Raw genomic sequence first — 18,995 nt, forward strand, 5'->3', positions numbered from 1 at the left:
TGCGGGCCTGAAACCCCCCCCAACTTGCAGTGTGCCTGTCGCCCTACTAACCCCATTCTACGAAAAGACCCCGGAGGAGGAAAGGGACCCATCCCCGCCCGCCCCCCACACAGGTCCTAGTGAGACAAAATGAACAAAAGAAGTAAAACCCAGCTGAACAGTGCAAAATGGCAAAATCAAGGACCAAAAGTCACTCCAAAGGGGACCCGTCACCTTCGGCGCCTGCAGAGGGCCCGGGACGGTCACCTCTGTCCGGCAACGAGTCCAGCCAGTCACTCACGGCCACAGGAGAGTCAAAAAAGGCAGTCCGATCCTCATGTTCCACCCGGAGTTTTGCAGGGTAGAGCATAGAGTACTTTAGGCCCAGTTCACGGAGACGGCGCTTCACCCCCTGGAATCCCATCCGCTGTTTCTGAACAAGTTGGGTAAAGTCCGGATAAAAGTTAATGGATGAGTTCTCATGACGCACCGGGCCGTGGACCCGTGAGGCCTGCAGAATCGCATCTCGGTCTCTATAGTGGAACAGTTTGGCCACGATAGGCCTCGGGGGGGCCCCCGGCCGTGGCCGACCGCCCGGAACTCGATGTGCCCGCTCCACGGCAAAGAACTTACTTAGGCCTGCAGGGGCCAACTGTTGGAGGATGAGTTCCTCAACCAGGAGGTCAACCGGGCGGCTGTCGGAGGACTCCGGTACGCCTATGACACGGATGTTGTTGCGTCGGGCCCGTCCCTCGAAGTCCTCCAGCCGCCGGGCCATCTGGTCGTTGACCGCCTTAATGTCACCAAGCGCGGCCTGCAGGTCCGACACATCCGTACCAAGGGTGGAGGTCCGCACATCGAGAGCCTGGACCCTCTCATTTGTTTTGGAGAGATCTGCCCGAATTAAGGTGACATCGATCGCCACCGTGTCGATTTTACGGGCCAGGGCCTCGTATTGCGTGGCGATGGTTTCCCTGATGCCATCAATGGCGCCCATGATGTCCTGCAGGGAGAGCTCCGGAGAGACGGTCGTGCCACCACCGACGGCATCCGGGGGGGGGGCCGGTCGCTCCAGGGGACCCTCTGCCCTGAGTGTAGCGGTCCATGTTGTTGGCCTGGACCGGTCCCCCGCGGAGGGAGGCCTTAGTCTTACGCCCCTCGGGGCCCCCCTTGCCCCCCATGTGGTCACGGACACCGAAGGGGATCGCCGATCAAGAGTCGTAGGGGCACCGGCACCGCAGACCAGCGCCTCACCAGAGACCACAATATAACGGTGCGGGGGGACCCAAGGCGATGGGCACTCTAGTGGCAGGTGGAGACAAGGCCTCGCGCAGAGGCCAAGGAAACACCCCGCCACATCAATTGCATTCGCAGGCCAGCCCCCTGAAGTCCGAAAGTGAAACCGAAAGTGGTAGAGCGGCCACTGGCACCGCACTGCAGCCGCTGTTGTTCAATTACGACACGGCTCCACGGTTCACCTTCGCCCCGGGCACCTCCGTCGGGTGGGTCCCAAAAGTTCGAACAACGACAACTCAGGATTCCCAGGTCCGATTCGAGTTCTGAAAAGAGATACGTGCTCAGCCGGTCTTCATCTGCCAGATTCCACAAACCACATCAGGATATTCTCAGGATAAATTCCGAGGAGCAGCAAGGGTCCGGGGAGCCCTGTGCTCACGCGACCATCTTGGATGCGCGCTAGGCTCCTCCTCCTGTATTTATTTTAATTTTTTAACTTTAATATTATTTAATGTTGTAAAACAATCGCGGACCCCGTGAGTTAGCCTCATGGACCCCCAGGAGTCCTCAGATCACACTTAAAAAAAACACTGCTTCAAACTACTTTATGATGCTTCAAGCCAGTGACTGGCAGATTAAACACATATCTCTGCAGAAAACATATATTAACTACTTCATTTACAAACATGTATTACAACCTGTGACTTTTTGAATTTACACAATTGTTTTCAACAGGCACATTAGCCCCTAAGGTTTTCTTTTTACCAGTGGTCAGATAGACTGCAGACATGCTTGTCATGGTACCTCAATGGGCTAATGCTGATGCTGTGGTAGGTTTAGGTCTAACTAGGGATCATAGGTCCAAAGCTAGTTGTAGCCATCTCAGACTTTCTTTGACATTGGCGGTGATATAATTGGTACCTTTATAATACCTCTATTACTTGGTACTACTAAACTGCAAAACTGTGTTAACAAATCCGAAGTAAAAACGAGGAAAAATATAGTGTGTATGGAGAGAGATGCACAGTAAGAACGCTTTGGCAAATCCATTAGAATGTGCTTTGAATGCAAGCCATTTGGTTTTGTCAATGCTTGTCTTGTTTCCCCCCAAACTTTATTGATGGGGGAGCTGCCAGGCTCTCATCAAAATAAAAAAGCAAAACAAGCACTGAAGGGAATTACTTTGTGTGTGGATGTGCTTGTGAAAGAGCAGAATGCCATCTCTTACAGTGAAGTTAGCCAATGTCTGAAATGGGCAGAACCACTGCCCCAGGCTGCATGCTGTAGAAGGTGGAAGACCATTAAAGATAATGGGGTAAACCCTGTGTCCCTCAGAACCTGGGTAAGAGCAAAATAATCTACAGTAAGTTATTTTGGGTAAGACAATTGCTTTGCCAAACTTAATCAATAGGAAAACATATCTAAACTAAATGACACACAATATCAAGGAATAGTCTCATAATAATCCAGACAGGGATAAAATCAAAGCACACCACAAACGAAAGAACATTTTTTGAAAAAAAGGTATATATTATGTACAATGGTTACATTTGTAAATGGCTGTCACATACAAAGGAGAAAGTGACTTTGGTGAAAAATTGTGACATGGAGTGCTTTTGAGATTTAAACAAAAATAGACATAAATTTGGATACTCAAATATATATACAGAAAGTAAGTTTGTTCCTTTTTCCAGTGTATAGATTCTAACAACACCCTTTGAACTACCTTCCTCTTAGTAGAAGGCTAAAGAGACTCAGGGAGTGGACATATAAATGAAACATCAACGTTTCGACCCAAAGGTATACGTCATTAAATGAACGTCACTGCGGGCCTTCCTCAGGACTGGTATAAGGACTGTGGACAGCCAATTCTGGAAGACTCCTCCAATCCTGGATGAAGTCTGAGTATGAGCGCAAGAGAAGACTCACGTATCATCTCTTATCGAGTTCATTGGTTTAAAGGTCATCTAGCCTAACTCAAAACTGGATAACTCTTGATTAAAAGTGCTGGTTTTAATGGCCACAATTCGTAAATCACAAGTAATATTCTCAGTGAGATTCTTGGTTTCAGAGGTGGGGAATAAATCCCTTATTTGTGAAAAATTCCACCGTCAGGTTGGAATCCCATTTGAAAATCAGCAACGAAAGGCCATGTTCTTCGGTTGGCGAAGAACGCGGCCATTTATTGCCCTCTCTTGCGCTCATACTCAGAATATGCTTGATGTGTCAAGTCATGTCTTCTCTTGATCATACAAAAATCAGTTTGATAAATGTGTGACAAAGTTATATAAAATGATGCTACATATGCACATGAGAATGTATCATAAGAAATGACAGGTGATTTCCTGTTGAAACAAACAGGGCCGGACTGGCTGCAGGGCACTGGGCCTTTCCTTGGTGGGGCCGTTTTTGTAACCAGGGACCGGCAATTTTGGCGCCTGGTAACAAAATCGGCCCAAACCAGCCCTAACAAACAGCTAGGCCGCACTCCCCCTACCCCATCAGAGGGGCCGGACGAGCAGTTTGCCAGGGCTAGTTTCAGTTCCCAGTCCGGCCCTGGAAACAAACCACTTGTAATTGATTCCCGGCAGTTCATGTGGAGGTTAGATGTAAAACCACTCATTGAGCATACCAAAGATGTAAATGTCTAAATATAATTAGAACATTGCAATGCTGAGAGGTCCATTGAGGACAATGAAGTGACTAGAGGCTAATAATGGGTGGTGTGAGCCTACTGCTCCAACATTCCAATGTTTATATTTCTGTTTCTTTTCATTTAGAGCACTACCCTCAGTGGGTTAAGTATTCTAATAGGCTTATAGCCCTCTTGCCTCAGTCTATTTATAGGCCCTCTCCCTTGTTATAGGCCTTTGCCTGTGGCTCAGACCTATAACTCAGGTTTAGGGCCTTTAACATTCGGTATAGCCCTTGGCAGCAGGCAATAATGCTGTATTAGAACCTTACAATGTTGAGAGCTCCATCGAAGACAATGACGTTAGAATAAGACTTCTGCTCCAACACTCCAATGTTTGTCTTTCTGTTTCTTCCTTTTTAATTTAGAACATTCTACCCTCAGTGGGTGGAATGTTCTAACAGCCATATAGTCCTTCTGCCTTAGACTATATCGGTTGTTAAAGGCCATCTCCATCGTTATAGGCCCTTGTCTGCAGTTTGGACCTATTACTCAGGTTCAGGATCGTTAACAACCGGTATAGCCCACTGTAGTTGGCTCTAAGGCTATGATAATTCAGTCGTAACAACGTTTTGGAAAGCTGTCAGGTATAAACACACATCTTTTTGCTTTTAGTGTATTTCCTTGATCTCTACTTCTTTGATCGCATTTGTATGAACTTTTTTCAGGTCAGGCTCTCCTTCCAACCAATTTAAGGGTACATATGGGAAATACTCTGGGCATACTGAATTTGACCTGGGACTGCAACGTCACTGAGGACATGCTGAACTACAAGTATGAGGTTGAGATCACATCGCCTGAATTTAATGGGAGGCGCAAGCTTACAGTAAAGTATTACGTTTACAAACAACTTAATAAAACAGTAATAAATGTGATGCTTTAAATAATCTTCATCATTGTTCTTCATGGTATTCAGTTCGATCATTGATATTTACTGTTCCATTACAAGCTGAGACTATCTTAATACAAACCAATCTTGACCTTAAAATGGACAGAGTTGCCTGACTTGTTAGGTCATATGATCTCTGAATAGCAAAAGCTAGCAATCAGGGGTGGCTGGTGATCTTTGAAAGTGGTTGGGCATGAATACCTGTGGTGAAGGCCATTGAGCGAGAGAATGTGGCAAGCAAATCCAACTTTCTTCTGGGGTCCTTGGAACAGTGCTAGGCAGATGTATCAGTGCCATACAGCAGTGTTAGTGCTCAGGTTACAGACAAATTACAGGTTCAGATAGCAGACAGGTTACACCAGTCCCAAATGATAGGATCTCAGGCAGCAGTAGTGAGTGTCACTAACAAGTCAGCCATAAAGGTATGTTTCAAAATAAACTCATTTTATCATCGATCTTCAACTATGCTATCAAATGCAACTCATTCATTTAGGAAAAATATACGAAATTGCCCATAATAAAACTTATCATGTTCATGAAAACACTATTTTTGTTCTAAAATGCGTTTTTTTCTCTTTTCAGTAAATACATGTATCAGTGCCACAAATTGGTAGACTCTTCCTTGTATGCCATATATCACTGTCTCGTGGCACAGATACTCACAATATGTCAAGAAATAAGACCATTATGCCAGGGTTAGCATTAAAGCAGGTATGGACACCACTATAAAATCAATGCCCACCATATGCAAAGAATTACCATGATTATGCCTTACCAGCTTTATATACTTTATGCCATGAATTACCACTGTTATGTCAGGGTCAGCATTATGCAAAAAAGTAGACATCATCATGCCGTGGGTGCACAGAGTATGTCAGGAATTGCTACCCTTACACCAGGGCTAGTATTATTTCAGCTGTGGATGCCATCATAGAATTCACAAAATAGATGCCCACCATATGCCAAGAAGTACCACAATTATCCCAAGCCATAATTTTTCCAAGTCCCACTATGCTATGGATGCCACAATATTCCATGAATTAATAGAATTATGCCAGAGTCAGTATTATCCCAAAGTTAGGCACTATCATGCCCTGGATACTCAGACTATGTCAAGAATTACCAACATTATGTGAATCCAGCATTATGCAGAGGATGGGCATCATCGAGGAATGGATACCCACAGTATGTCAAGAATTACACCATAATGTCCAGTCCAACATTATAACGAGGACACATCACACCATCACTCTCACATACGTACACATACACTTCCCTGCATTTCCCACACATTGACTCACACAGACACATAGACAAATACACACATAAACACGCTTGAACATTCTGCTCTGATTGTTTGCCACACCTTTCCTGTCTCCTCAGTTCTATTCCTGTTTCTGGTTAGGCTCCAGGTTACTGCCACATTGCAATTCCTGCACCCAAAAAGTAGCTATGACACCAAAGGTCTGCAGTACAACCGGTAATCATACGGATTAAGCTACATTGTGATTGACTGCATTGTTAATCATACGTTATGTATGATACAGAGCATCTCTCTCAATCAATCAATGATTCTTTATTCGGTTACTTAAAACTATAAAATATACAAACAATTTAAAATAATTTACATATTGAGTCAATATATCATTTACCATTCAAGGTTAGCATAATAAATAATACTGTCCTAAATTCATAATACGATCTACCCTCATAAAATGCAATGCAATCAGATAAATAATGATAATATTAAATCTCATTAAATTATAAGCACAATAACAGATAAAATCCAAATTCATCCACCGTTGTCCTCAATTAGCCCACTACTATTATGATGATTGTGCTTCTCCTGTATGTCTAAGTCTTACGGGCCCCTAATAAAAAACAAGCTACATTAAAACATAAATGAATTAGGCAACATTTGTAAAAAAAAAAGTTAGAACAGGTATAACTTGAGTAAATTGTTTCCCTCTCAACATAGGTAAAATATACAATTTTATATAGCCTACCTGGCTTACAACCATACTGTAAATCAGACAGTACGTTGTTTTCATCCATCGATGTAGTTAACCTATTGAGAATAAAACACCCCATAACCTTGACCCATAATTTATAAGCGATATAGGCCTATAGCATTGTAGGACATTTCTTTGTGTTTTTTTACCCACAGGGTATAATTAGCGACCTTGGGGTCGATTCAAAGAACTAATTTACTACAAAATCCTAACCTTACTACTTTTGGTATTCACAGAAGGCATTTAGTAGTCTTAAATTAGGATTTTGTCTTAAATTAAGATTTTGTTTTAAATTAGGATTTGTCCTAAATTAGGATTTTGTCCTAAATTAGGATTTTGTCTTAAAGTCAAACTTAAGACAAACTTAAGTTAAACTTAAGTTTAATTTAAGACAAAATCCTAATTGAAGACAAAATCCTAATTTAAGACAAAATCCTGATTTAAGACAAAATCCTAATTTAGGACAAAATCCTAATTTAGGACAAATTCGTAAATTAAGACAAAATCCTAAAAGACAAAATCCTAACTTAAGACAAATCCGCAGGTACTCCATCTGGACCTGAGGCCTTCTTTTTGGACAGGTAAATAATTGACTTGTTTACCTCCTCCTCATGAAATTCCATGTTAGATTTACCTTGAAGACTATCCCTATTAATGGCTTCAGCAGAATCGCAACCATATCCTTTCAAAATGCTGCCCCAATTATCAGGAGCAATATGACAATCTACTGCTCCTCTATTGTCCTTTGCGAAATAAGGGCGTTTAATATTTTCCCAAAATCTGGCTCTACATTTTAAAATATTAGCCTGAAAAAGTTGGTACATGCTTTTTTTTTTAAATTTCATTTTCCAAACACTTATTGCCATTTTATATCTCTTCTCACATACTGTAACCTCTGAATTACCCCTGGGAGTTTTCTTCAAAGCTGTCAACACACTTTGATGAGCCTCCGAACACTTATAGCCAAACCATCTATTAATAGGCTCCTTATTCATGCCGCCCAAACAGGTTAAACACTTTGAAATTCGCTTACAAACCCTGTTAAAGACATTTAATAATGCTTCTGCTGGAGAGGAAGCCTCTAGACAAAATGTATGTCCCGTCAACATGTGATAATGGATTATCTAAAAAGGACTCAGGGGCCACCTTTTCCATTTCAATCTGTGACCCTGGTCAATGGGGTTTATATCCTGCATCGCGGGTCCTTCTTTGGTCACTACTTTCTCCTCTTGTCTCCATTCTATGCTAAGATATAATGGGTTATGGTCACTAAACGGATTCCAAGTAACTCCAAATTGCTTAACAAAAAAGACTAAACAGGCAGAGATCAAAAGATAATCAATAGTGAAATTAAGGGGGAGGAGCCTAGCGCGCAACCAAGATGGCCGCGTAGGTGCGAGGCTCCCGAGGACCTCCGCGACCTCCTGCATTAATCCTGGCGATATCCTGTCCTTGTTGAGGGGACTGTGTTGGGGAACCGGAGCTGAGGCGCCACCTGTTTTTTGGGCTCGAATCGGACCCCGAACGCCGGTGGGAGCATCGATCGAAGGTTGCGGCCTTCTCCTCGCCGGCCCCCCGGATTGGAGTAGTGGGGCGATCCGGGGACAAAGTGAATAACAGCGGCGAGCGGGGCTGAGCGACTCGCGTACCCCGCACTTTCACTTTCGCTTTTGCGCCCTCCTAGCTCTCAAGCGGGGTCGGGCTGCGGAGCGGGGTGCGGTGGTGTGGCCTTGTCCAGGAGCCCGGTTGACCCGCCGGCGGTGGGTTGACCCGCGGTTCGGTGATCGCCCCCGCCCCCCCCCTGGCACCCGTGATTTGGTATAGCGGCCCGTTTGGGGAGCTTGGCACGACGGTGGAGAAGCCAGCATGTCCACCAAACAAGATGGCGACCGGGCGAAGGTGAAGACGACCCGCCGTGGCACGGCGCACCAGGCTAACAGTATGGACCGCTACACGCTCCAGAAGGGTTCTCCGGAGACATCGCGTGCATCCCCGGTGGGCCCGACGGAGGCATCTGCCCATCCGGTGGATCTGACCCTCCGGGACGTCATGGGCGCCATCGCAGAGATGAAGGCCTCGGTGGACCAGCGTTTCGACACCTTAGCGCAAAAAATAGACTCGGTCCTGGTGGATGTGAGCCTTGTGAGGGCAGACTTGTCCAAAACAAACGACCGAGTCGACTCCCTGGCCCACACCACAACGAGCCTCACGACAGACGTGGTGGCCCTCCAGAAGGAGGTGCGCCGGCTTGGCCAGGCGAGCGCCCTGATGGACCGGCGACTGGAGGACTCCGAGGGTCAGGCCCGGAGGAATAATGTCCGTATTGTGGGGGTGCCGGAGGGACGAGAGGCGGAGGCGGCGGATCTTTTCGTGGAAGAGTTGATCCAGACCCATCTCCAGCCCCGGGGGCTGAGTAAGTTTTTTGCGGTGGAGCGTGCTCACCGGGTCCCCGGGGGCAGACCTAAGACTGGTGCCCCGCCGCGGCCTCTCATCGCCCGGATTTTTAATTTTCGGGACAGAGATGCTATTCTCCAGACCTCCAGACAACAGGGACCGGTCAAGCTTGACAACACGGAGATACATTTCTACCCAGACTTTACTCCGGCGGTCCAGAAGCAGCGACAAAGCTTTCTTGGTGTTAAACGTCGCCTGAGGGACCTTAACCTCAAGTACTCAATGCTCTTTCCAGCTAAGCTGAGGGTAGAGGTGGATGGTCGCACGCACTTCTTCGACCGGCCCGAGGCGGCTGGGGACTGGCTGGACACTCTGCCTGGAGATCGGGGCCGGGGGGGCGGGGGGGGCGCGGCTGGCGAGGAGGGCCCGCCGGATCAGAATTGAGGGGTGACTGAATAGGCCTTGCTCTGGACGTTGTTCCTTCACCATTTATTGATTGCGTATGTTCCCCTCCTATGGAGGTCGTGTGGGGTCTGTTGGGGGCTTCCCTCCTCCTCTGGGGGACTAGTTAGTATTTAGCTATGGGGCGACAGGCACACTGCACTTTGGGGGGGCTGTCTGGGCTCATGCAGGGGTGCAGGGAGGGGGGAGTTCTGTTGGGACCGGGGGGTGGGGGGGGTGTGTTGTTTGTTAGCACCGCAGGGCAAACCCGCTACTATGTTGTTGTTTTTAGGATGCTCGATGGGGGACGACCGATTGTTTCGACGTATGATGGGGGGTAGGGATTTGACTGTGTTGTCATGGAATGTTAACGGCCTGGGGGATAGGATTAAGCGTGGTGTGGTCCTGCAGTACTTAAAACGTATTTCACCAGATGTTGTCTTCCTGCAGGAGACGCACCTTATAGGTAACTCCTTTCATGCAATGAATCGGCGGGGATATCGTTTGGCGGCCCATTCCGGCTTCACTTCGGGCTCGCGGGGGGTGGGTATTATGATTAAGAACTCGCTCCCGTTGGAGATTGATGAGGTGCGCCATGATGAGAGGGGACGCTACGCGGTTCTAGTGGGAAGAATGGAGGGCAGAGTGTTTATCTTTGTATCAGTGTACGTCCCGCCTGGGTTACAAGCCACCACATTCGCGGACCTGGGGCGCCTCCTTCTGGACCTTCCGAGTGGCCTGCTGGTGGTTGGAGGGGACTTTAATGCGGTAGCCTCTGGGTCTATGGATCGCCATCCCCCTAGGGACCTCCCCCGGGCACAGGCGTGGCTGCCCGGCCTTCTGGACACGCTGGGCCTGGTGGATTGCTGGCGATTAAAGCATCCCGCATTGCGACAGTACACTTTCCACTCGGGTGCCCATGGTAGCCTCTCGCGGCTTGATTACATCCTTGTCCCGGCGGCCCATGCAGGGAGGGTGGGGGAGGTGCGCCATCTGGCGCGGGGTATCTCAGACCACTCCCCATTGTTGTTGCATTTCGATGTCTTCCCGAGGGGGGATGGCAGGGTGGCCCCAATCAATGCATGGTATTTGCGCGACCCCACCATTCGTGCCGATTTGATCAAATCCTTACAGCGATATTTCGACGAGAATGTGGGGTCGGTCTCTTCTGCCATCTCCCTGTGGGAGGCTTTCAAGGTAGTCCTTAGAGGGGAGGCCCTCTCCTTTATCTCCCATGCCCGGCGGCGCGAGCGGGAGGAGGTGACCCGGGTAGAGGCCGAGATTGCAGAACTGGAGGGTGACCTGGGGAGCGGGGTAACAGACGCCAAGTTGCATGTTCTACACCTAAAGCAGGCGGCCTATCGGGCCCTCGTTACGGAGGCGGCCAGGGGCCTCAGTAGAGAGCAGCAGGGGCGATTGTATGATGTGGGTGATAAGGCTGGCAAATTGATTGCGTGGTTGGATAAGAGGGAGAGAGCGAGCCGCGTGGTGCCTTTGATTGAGAGTGTTGATGGTGCGCGTGTCACTGAGCCGGAAGCCATTGTCTCCTGCTTCGCGGATTATTTCCGCGAAGTCTACTCCCCGGTTTCCCCCTGCTCGGAGGAAGATTCCCATGCCCTGCTTCGGGATATCGCACTGCCCTCCCTTACGGTGGAGGACAGGGATTCGCTGGACGCCCCTCCCACCTCGGACGAAATTGCCTTGGCTATTCGCTCGGTTGCATCCGGCAAGGCCATGGGCCCCAATGGTATTCCCATCGAGCTATACAAGCTACGCCCGGATGTGTTGGCGCCCCACCTGCGCGCGATGTTCCTGGCGGCCCACTCGCAGGGTTCCCTCCCGCCGGACCAGCGTCTGGCCACAATTGTGGTGATCCACAAGGAGGGGAAGCCCCGTGAACGGGTCACATCCTATAGGCCGATTTCGCTCTTGAACGCGGAGCCCAAAATCCTCGCCAAGGTGTTGGCCAACCGGTTGGTTGGCGTGGTGGGCGATTTGGTCCACCAAGACCAATCTGGCTTTATACCGCACCGCAACACGGCGCTCAATCTGCGGCGCTTACACGGGGTGCTCGCGCGTGTCCCATTTGTGCGGGAGCCGGCCATCTTGGCGTCCTTGGACGCCACCATGGCGTTTGATACGCTTGAATGGCCATACATCTGGGCGATGCTGGCGAAATTCGGGTTTGGCCCGGGTTTCATTAGCTGGGTCAAATTGCTATACTCGGGCCCATTGGCGCAGGTGGTAGTGAATGGGCGAGTCTCGGCCCCATTCGCGCTGGGGCGGGGTACGCGACAGGGTTGCCCCCTGTCGCCTCTCCTGTTTGCCCTGGCCCTGGAACCCCTGGCGGAGTGGCTGCGGTGGCACCCTTCTATCCGTGGTCTCCGCTGGACCCCCGAGCATGAGGACCGTGTGTCCCTCTACGCTGACGATATCCTTCTGTATCTCGCCTCCCCGCGTAAATCACTGATCGTCCTGGTTGATGTTTTGCGCTCATTCGGTCGCAACTCAGGCCTGGTCATCAACTGGGCGAAATCCTGTGTCTACGTGCTTTCCGGGGAGGCTCCGGTCCTACCACGGGACTGTCCGATCCAGATTGCCTCTCAAGGTTTTCGGTACCTGGGTATCTATATCACTCTTGACCCGGAGGCCCGCTATGAACGGAATTTGCTACCCCCCTCCAGCGCTTGAGGGAGGACGTGGTGCGCTGGCGGCGTCTGCCACTCTCGCCGCTCGGCCGAGCGGCCTTGTTTAAAATGATGTCCCTGCCGCGCTTCCTCTACGCCCTCCAGAATACTATGGACTTGGTCCCGGCACGCTATTTCCGTGAGGTGGAGGGCCTCCAGCGGCGCCTGTTCTGGGACGGGAGGCCGCGCATTGCTCTGGCTAAATTGACGCTCCCGTGGTACGATGGGGGGGTCGCCCTCCCGGACATTAAACGGTATTACTGGGCCTCCCAACTAGCTGCAATTAATCATGGCCTTTACGGGCCCGCCTTGAACCCGGCATTTGAGATGGATAAGATGCTCCTGCCCGGTGGTGATTACAATCGCGCGCTCTACTCTGGCGCGCCCGACTCCCGTTTGACGGGACCGACGCGTGTCATGGTGCGTGTCTGGCACGCGGCTAATGCAGCTATGGGGTGGAAGGACCGTTTGACCCGGGCGTCACCGCTGTATGCGTCTGAGAGGTTGGGCTCCCTGTGGACGTCGAAGGGCTTCGCGAAGTGGGACACGATCGGAATCAGCACGGTGGGAGATCTCTGGACGAGGGGGGGATTCAAAACTTTTGAGACGCTGCAGGCGGAGTTTCAGCTGCAAGGCAGTGAGTACTTTCGGTACCTACAAGTCCGCCACGCGCTGGGCTCCGTCTTCCCGGATGTCGCATCCATTCCGGAGTCTTCCCCCCTGGAGGACAGAGTGCTGGATGGCCATGTACCGGACAGCACGATCTCCCTCATATACAAAAAACTGATCAACGATAGATCGTGCCTGCTGACTAGTCTCCGCGAGGCCTGGGTTGCCGACGGGCTGGAGCTGGACGACGAGGATTGGATTTCCGCGGTGGCCTCTCCAAAAGAGGTGGCCATCCCGGCTCGCCTTCGTTTCGTCCAGCTCAAGATCCTTCACCGGGTGTACGTGACGGGGCCAAGGCTTCTGCGTATGGGTTTTGCTGGTGACGGAATGTGTAAGCGTGGCTGTGGTGCGTTGGCGACTTTCATGCATATACTGTGGGAGTGCCCGAAGGTGGAGCGATTCTGGCGTGGTGTGCATGAGGTCCTGCGTGTGGTGACGCGTGTCACGCTGCTGCCTGAAGCGAGGAGATGCTTGCTGAATGTATGGGAACCGAATGACTATTCGGTCCCGCAGACGCGGTGGGTGACTCTGGGATACATGATAGCTAAGCGTGACATTGCTCAATTGTGGGGATCCCAGAGGCCCCCTACGGTGTCGGCCTGGAAGGAGCATATGGATTGGTGTATGTTTCGTGAAAAGGTGGTGTATGTGGCGAGGGGTAAGCCTGGGGCGTGGGTGAAACTCTGGGGCCCCTGGAACGCCTACCGCGGGGGTATTTGTGAGCCACCACTGCTACCGGCTGCCTCGCCTGCTCCGTCTCCCTAGACTGCCCCCCTCCCTCGGCCGCGGGCGCGCGGTCCCCCAGTCCCTGATCTACTCCCATTCCCCTCCTCAGAGTTCTGCTGCTGGTTTGGATCCCCCACTTATGGAGCACGTGTTGTCACTTTGGATCGCGGGTTGCCTTGCGGGTGTGGTTTTTTGGTGTTGTTTTGTTTTAAGAAAAGGGAACCATACTGTGGGCTTGGAGCTGTGTGGCCTGCACCATTGACTACTCCTGTTTCACTGCTCTGCACTGCCGAGAGACTTTTACTGTATCTATGCAATATGCTTTTGTCATTCTAGCGGCCGGCCGGGTGGTTGTAGGCCCATACCTGTAACTTTTACAAACTGCAATAAACGGTTTCAAAAAAAAAAAAAAATAGTGAAATTAAGACCTCTACCGGTAAATGTAGGGATGACTTCTAGAACTTCTGTATCTTTCTCATTCTGATCTGCAAATACCAGAGTATAATCAGTCAAAATAGCACTAAGGAAATATCCTTGTTTCGTGAGTTCCAGATGTCGATGCTCATCTAGGGGACACTCATCAGTAGGTTGACATGGGGAAGGACAGGGGTGTATATTGCACTCTTCTAATAGGACCACTGTATATGGGGAATGTTACTTTTCAGCATAGGCATCCAAAAAGGCCTTTAACATAGATCAGTGCTCTGGAGGTTTTGTCTGAAAATTGGTGAATAATAGGAATTAAGCAACAGAATATTTGGGGGCTTTTTGAAAACTAAATTGACCAAGCAAATACTGCGATCTGGTATCAGCTTGAAACGTCTTACAAATAATGTCTAAAGAAACCAAAGTGACTAAACCAACATTGGCTCTCCTTGGTGAAAAGGGTAGGGCTGGCCAGAAAAACAGGATATACCCATTCATATGGAGGGAATTAGCTGTATCCCATGTTTCCTGCAGCTCAACAATATGGTGGTCTTTGATAAAGTTACGCTATTTATCATCTGATGTCTTGTTACCTAAACCAGCTATGTTCCAACTCAAAAACATGATGAGGTTATTTACTTTTATACTATGTCAAGTGTTTGATTTGTCATCCGGTCATGAGCTATGCCCTGTAAGGGGGTAGAGCTTCAATCAGGGATAGTCAGTCATTAATTGCAATGAAGTGACCTGAGAGAGTCAAATCTGTTTACTTACTGGACAGCCATAGCCATATCTTCTTGACCTATATGACTTCCTGTAAGCTTCTTACGGTCTCTAACGTTTGGATTAATATCCAGCGAATAAAAATAGCCTAAAGGGAGTACCTTAATCCTAGATGAGGGAGTATTGATCTGGGATACGTGCTGTATTAAATAACCGGCAATATCTGGTTGATCAGAATTATTAATAAAACTATCTTCATCCCAAGTTTTCTCCCCAATGCCTACCCACTCTATTCTTCTGACCATGGTTATATGAGAAGTCGGAAGATTCCCTCCCTCCAGGTCCTGTTACACCAATGGACAACTTCCTTTTTGAGTTGGAGATTAGTTTTTCACTCCTGGTCTCAGTGTTGGACTCTAGTCAGAATGACCACACACGGGGTGGGCTCTGGGGGGGGGGAGATGTAGCCTATTTTTAGGGTTCAGTACTCTAACGGGGGAAGTAATGAGAAAACTACAATTTCTAGCTCCAGTTCTAACATGGAGCTCAATCCCATTGGGTGGGGGTGGTGGGGTCTAGGGTATTAAGGGCCTTGACATTCTCAGAAAACGAATCCCTCTCATCTGAGATGCCTGTTGGAGTGTGCAATGGTTTACCTTGTATCATACTCCTATGCATTTCTGTTCTGTTGGTATTGCTAGAATAGTTAATGGAGTGTTGATTCTGAGCCGAATTGCTATAATTACCTCGGGACACATTTGACGATTGCGAGGAGGTGTGCGAATTATCGGCCACTGGTTTTGTTTTCTCTATTAAAAGAAGCCCAGATTCTTAATGAAAGATTTTAACTTAGACATTTTATCAAATGAACCTTCCACAACACTTTTAATTAAAATTTCAAATCTCTTATACAAATTATTCAACAAGGTTTCAATGTGCATTTTAAAATACTCAATGTTCGGGTTAAGTCCACATTTATATCATGATTTTGAGAGTCCACAATTTCCGAAGGGACATTAGTGTCCTTACTAGTACTAGCTCCAGCTCCAGCTCCCAGAATAACTGTCCTCTTTCTAACAACAAGATCCTTCCTTTTCTTTTCCTTGCAGGCTGAACCGATTCCGAAGGGGAGGCAACTGGGTCATGATGAACCTCAGCCACTGTGACCACGTATGGGAATCCACCCGTAATGGGGGACACCTGGGAGGTTTCTCGAATACCAAACCTGATTCTTCCCTACTCTTTTCCTCAGTGGTTTGGGCAGTAGTGGCAATTGAAAGGGGTTCACCCCCTTATCCCAATTTCTCCTCCACACATTGAATTTCTTCATTTAAAGCCCCAACTGCTGAGGTAAGGAAATAGATGATAGAGGAACATCTTCGGGATCCCCTCGGAGCAACAGCCCCAGGGGGACAATAGGATTTTCACTTACCCATCTTACTCTTCAAATTAGGAAATGTAAATGGAGTGGCCCAGCCCAGCCTCCTCCAGACTCTGATGGGAGCAGATGGGCCTGCTCTTGGCAGTGGGCAGACAAGAGGCGCTTTATGCGCCCGACCGGCACCCGACTGCAAGCCCCTCCTCTGGGGTAGTTGGGGTTGCACTGTTCCAATTGGAGCAGGGTCAAGACTGATTTGCATATAGCTGGATCTAAACTGAGGTGATATGGTGTGCAAAATAATGATGGATTGGGATGCGACCCGGGTAATTACCAGTGGCTGAGATTAATTCAAGCATTCCATCCATCATTTTTTTGTATACTTTATTGTGTCGCCCTAAGTTGGACAAGTATGCCCAGACGTGGGTCCCATGCACGGGGTGTCACTGGAACCAAGCTGTACCCTTCTGATGAGCCCATAACTAGGGTGAAACTGGTCTGGTTTACTTGTGTTCTGGTTAAGGAAGGACCTGGCTTGGCAGTTCGGTGTGGACTGTTCCGAATGGAGCAGGGTCAAGCCTGCTTTGCATATAGCCAGATCCAAACTGAGGTGACATGGTGTGCAAAATAACAATGGAGTGAGATGCGGCCTGAGTAATTACCAGTGGCTGAGATTAATCCAAGCATTCCGTCCATCACTGTTTTGTATACTTCAGTCTGTCCTCCTAAGTGGGATGGGTATGCCCAGACTGGGTCCCATGCACACTGTCACTGGAACCAAGCTGTACCCGGCTGATGAGTCCGTAACTAGGACGAAACTGGTCCTGAGTTGCGTGTGTTCCGGTTCAGGGAGAACCTATTTTGGAAGTTTGGGATGGACTGTTCCGATTGGTGCAGGGTCAAGACTGAAGCATATAGCTGAGTCCAAACTAAGTGAAATGGTGTACAAAATGACAATGGATTGGGTTGGGGCCCGAGTAATTACTAATGGCTGAAATTAATTCAAGCATTCCATCCATCACTTTTTTGTGTAATTTAGTCCTCTGGGGTGGAGCAGGAATTATAGGCCTTGTTGTCGTGCCATCAGAGATACTTCAAATGCATCCCCTGAAGGCTCACTCAACTGCATGATGTTAAAAAATCCGCAGATTAGGTGAAAGAGGTTTGGTCCGGCAACGTCTTGCTCGGCCGTGGACGGGCACAGACAGGCACAATCTTGGTCAAATCTTTGCACAAGCGTGTATCTGGGCGGGCTCTCTCTCACTTTGAACCAGTAAAGTGCAGTGCTCTGCTAGAAAGCTGGAGGCCACACTTTTAGGCAAAATGTCTCCAACAATGTGAGAGTACACTCTTCCTCCAAAGAGAACAAATTTTGTGCTTTCATGGCATGAGTGTGGAATGCCTGCCAATCTCACAGGAGTGTTTTTTTCACCTGACTTTTGAGGTCATAGAGCTGTACAAAGCCGCCTCTTTGAGGCATAGAAACCTATCATTGTCAAATTCTTTAAGTTGACAGCCTTACCCCATAAAGAATACAATAACAAGGTTTCCAAAGTCTGTTGACCAGCCCTCTACCCTCTCATCCGCAAAACTGTCAATTTCGCTCTTCAATCTGGTGAGCTCCCACATCTGCGTAAACATGCTTCCGCTAAATATACCACCTAATGAAAGCCTAATATGGAACCAGAAGCACTTGCCAACTATCACTCAATATCTGGCCCCCTTTGCTGGGATAAAATACTTTAGGGCCTCATTTACAACAAACTAACGCAGCGCGGAGCTGCAAGCCATTTTTCTGCGCCAAGCTGCGTAGTTTCCTACCACATCATATCTTAAAATGAGAAAGCAATGAAAAAAAAGGGGGGGGGAGAGGGAGGAGGGGGAGAGTTTTGTTGCCTTTGCTTGGAATCATGAAACAAATCAGCGTAAAATTGTTGATATAACAGTGAAGCTGTCGCTAAAACAGCATCTCCTAACACCATGTATGAATCTGAAGAATCTTAGAAACCATCTCTTTTATATTTAAAATATAAATTTCATTGCCAGTAAAAGATAAGTGGACACCGTCGTGTCTAAAATATTGATAGTCATCTTTTGTAATTGACTCTTGGATCAACCAAGATATTCCAGAATTGTGACAAAACCGATGTAGATCTCTATTCACTTTCCTTCGCGCTCTCTCGACTGCTGTAAATCTTTCTGCACCTCTCCAAATTCTTCGTGGCATTAATGCCGTTAAAACAAGCTGTGTGTTGGGCCATGTCTTTGATAAAATTTCAAGATCTGTTTTCATTTTAATAATTAACCCAAGACCTGATAATTGCACTAAGTCATTTTCACCAAGGTGAATCAGCACCACTGCAGGTTTACTTTTACAAGAGAGCTCGCTCATTAGAGGCAGGAGCTGACCCCACTTCATTCCACTTTTCCCAAACCATGAAACTAGGACATCCTCTGAATGAAACCCCAAATTCCTCCCAAAATGTATTTTTTCCGCTTGTTTAGCAGCTCATTTGATGAAAGAATGTCCAAGAATCCAAACTTGTCGTTGAGACATTAGCCAACTTGCCAACACACCTGAAAAGAAAACAATTAGTATCATAACGTAGGAACATCGCATTCCAATTCTCTAATATAACATAAAGAACAATTGGAGGACCAGCGTCCTAGCTTCTTAACGCCACTGAGGGAAAATCCCCACATGGCGGCTTCTGAAGCCGCGCCTATGCGGAAAGAATGCGTA

At 48.3% G+C, this 18,995-nt stretch overlaps 1 protein-coding gene across 4 annotated transcripts in view; it reads left to right on the forward strand.

The window, feature by feature from the left end:
* Positions 1-18,995, forward strand: part of LOC146805453 (granulocyte-macrophage colony-stimulating factor receptor subunit alpha-like) — a 331,580-nt gene that overhangs the window by 137,230 nt on the left and 175,355 nt on the right. For 3 of the 4 annotated variants that reach the window (XM_085622681.1, XM_085622682.1, XM_085622683.1), the window contains one exon: positions 4,576-4,733. The exons of the other annotated variant lie outside the window; for it this stretch is intronic. In XM_085622681.1, coding sequence (XP_085478807.1) covers positions 4,576-4,733 — 158 coding nt within the window. The remainder of the gene's footprint in view (positions 1-4,575; positions 4,734-18,995) is intronic. 4 annotated transcript variants of the gene reach the window in all.

Source organism: Triturus cristatus, chromosome 8 (assembly GCF_964204655.1).
Source record: "Triturus cristatus chromosome 8, aTriCri1.1, whole genome shotgun sequence".
NCBI lineage: Eukaryota > Metazoa > Chordata > Amphibia > Caudata > Salamandridae > Triturus > Triturus cristatus.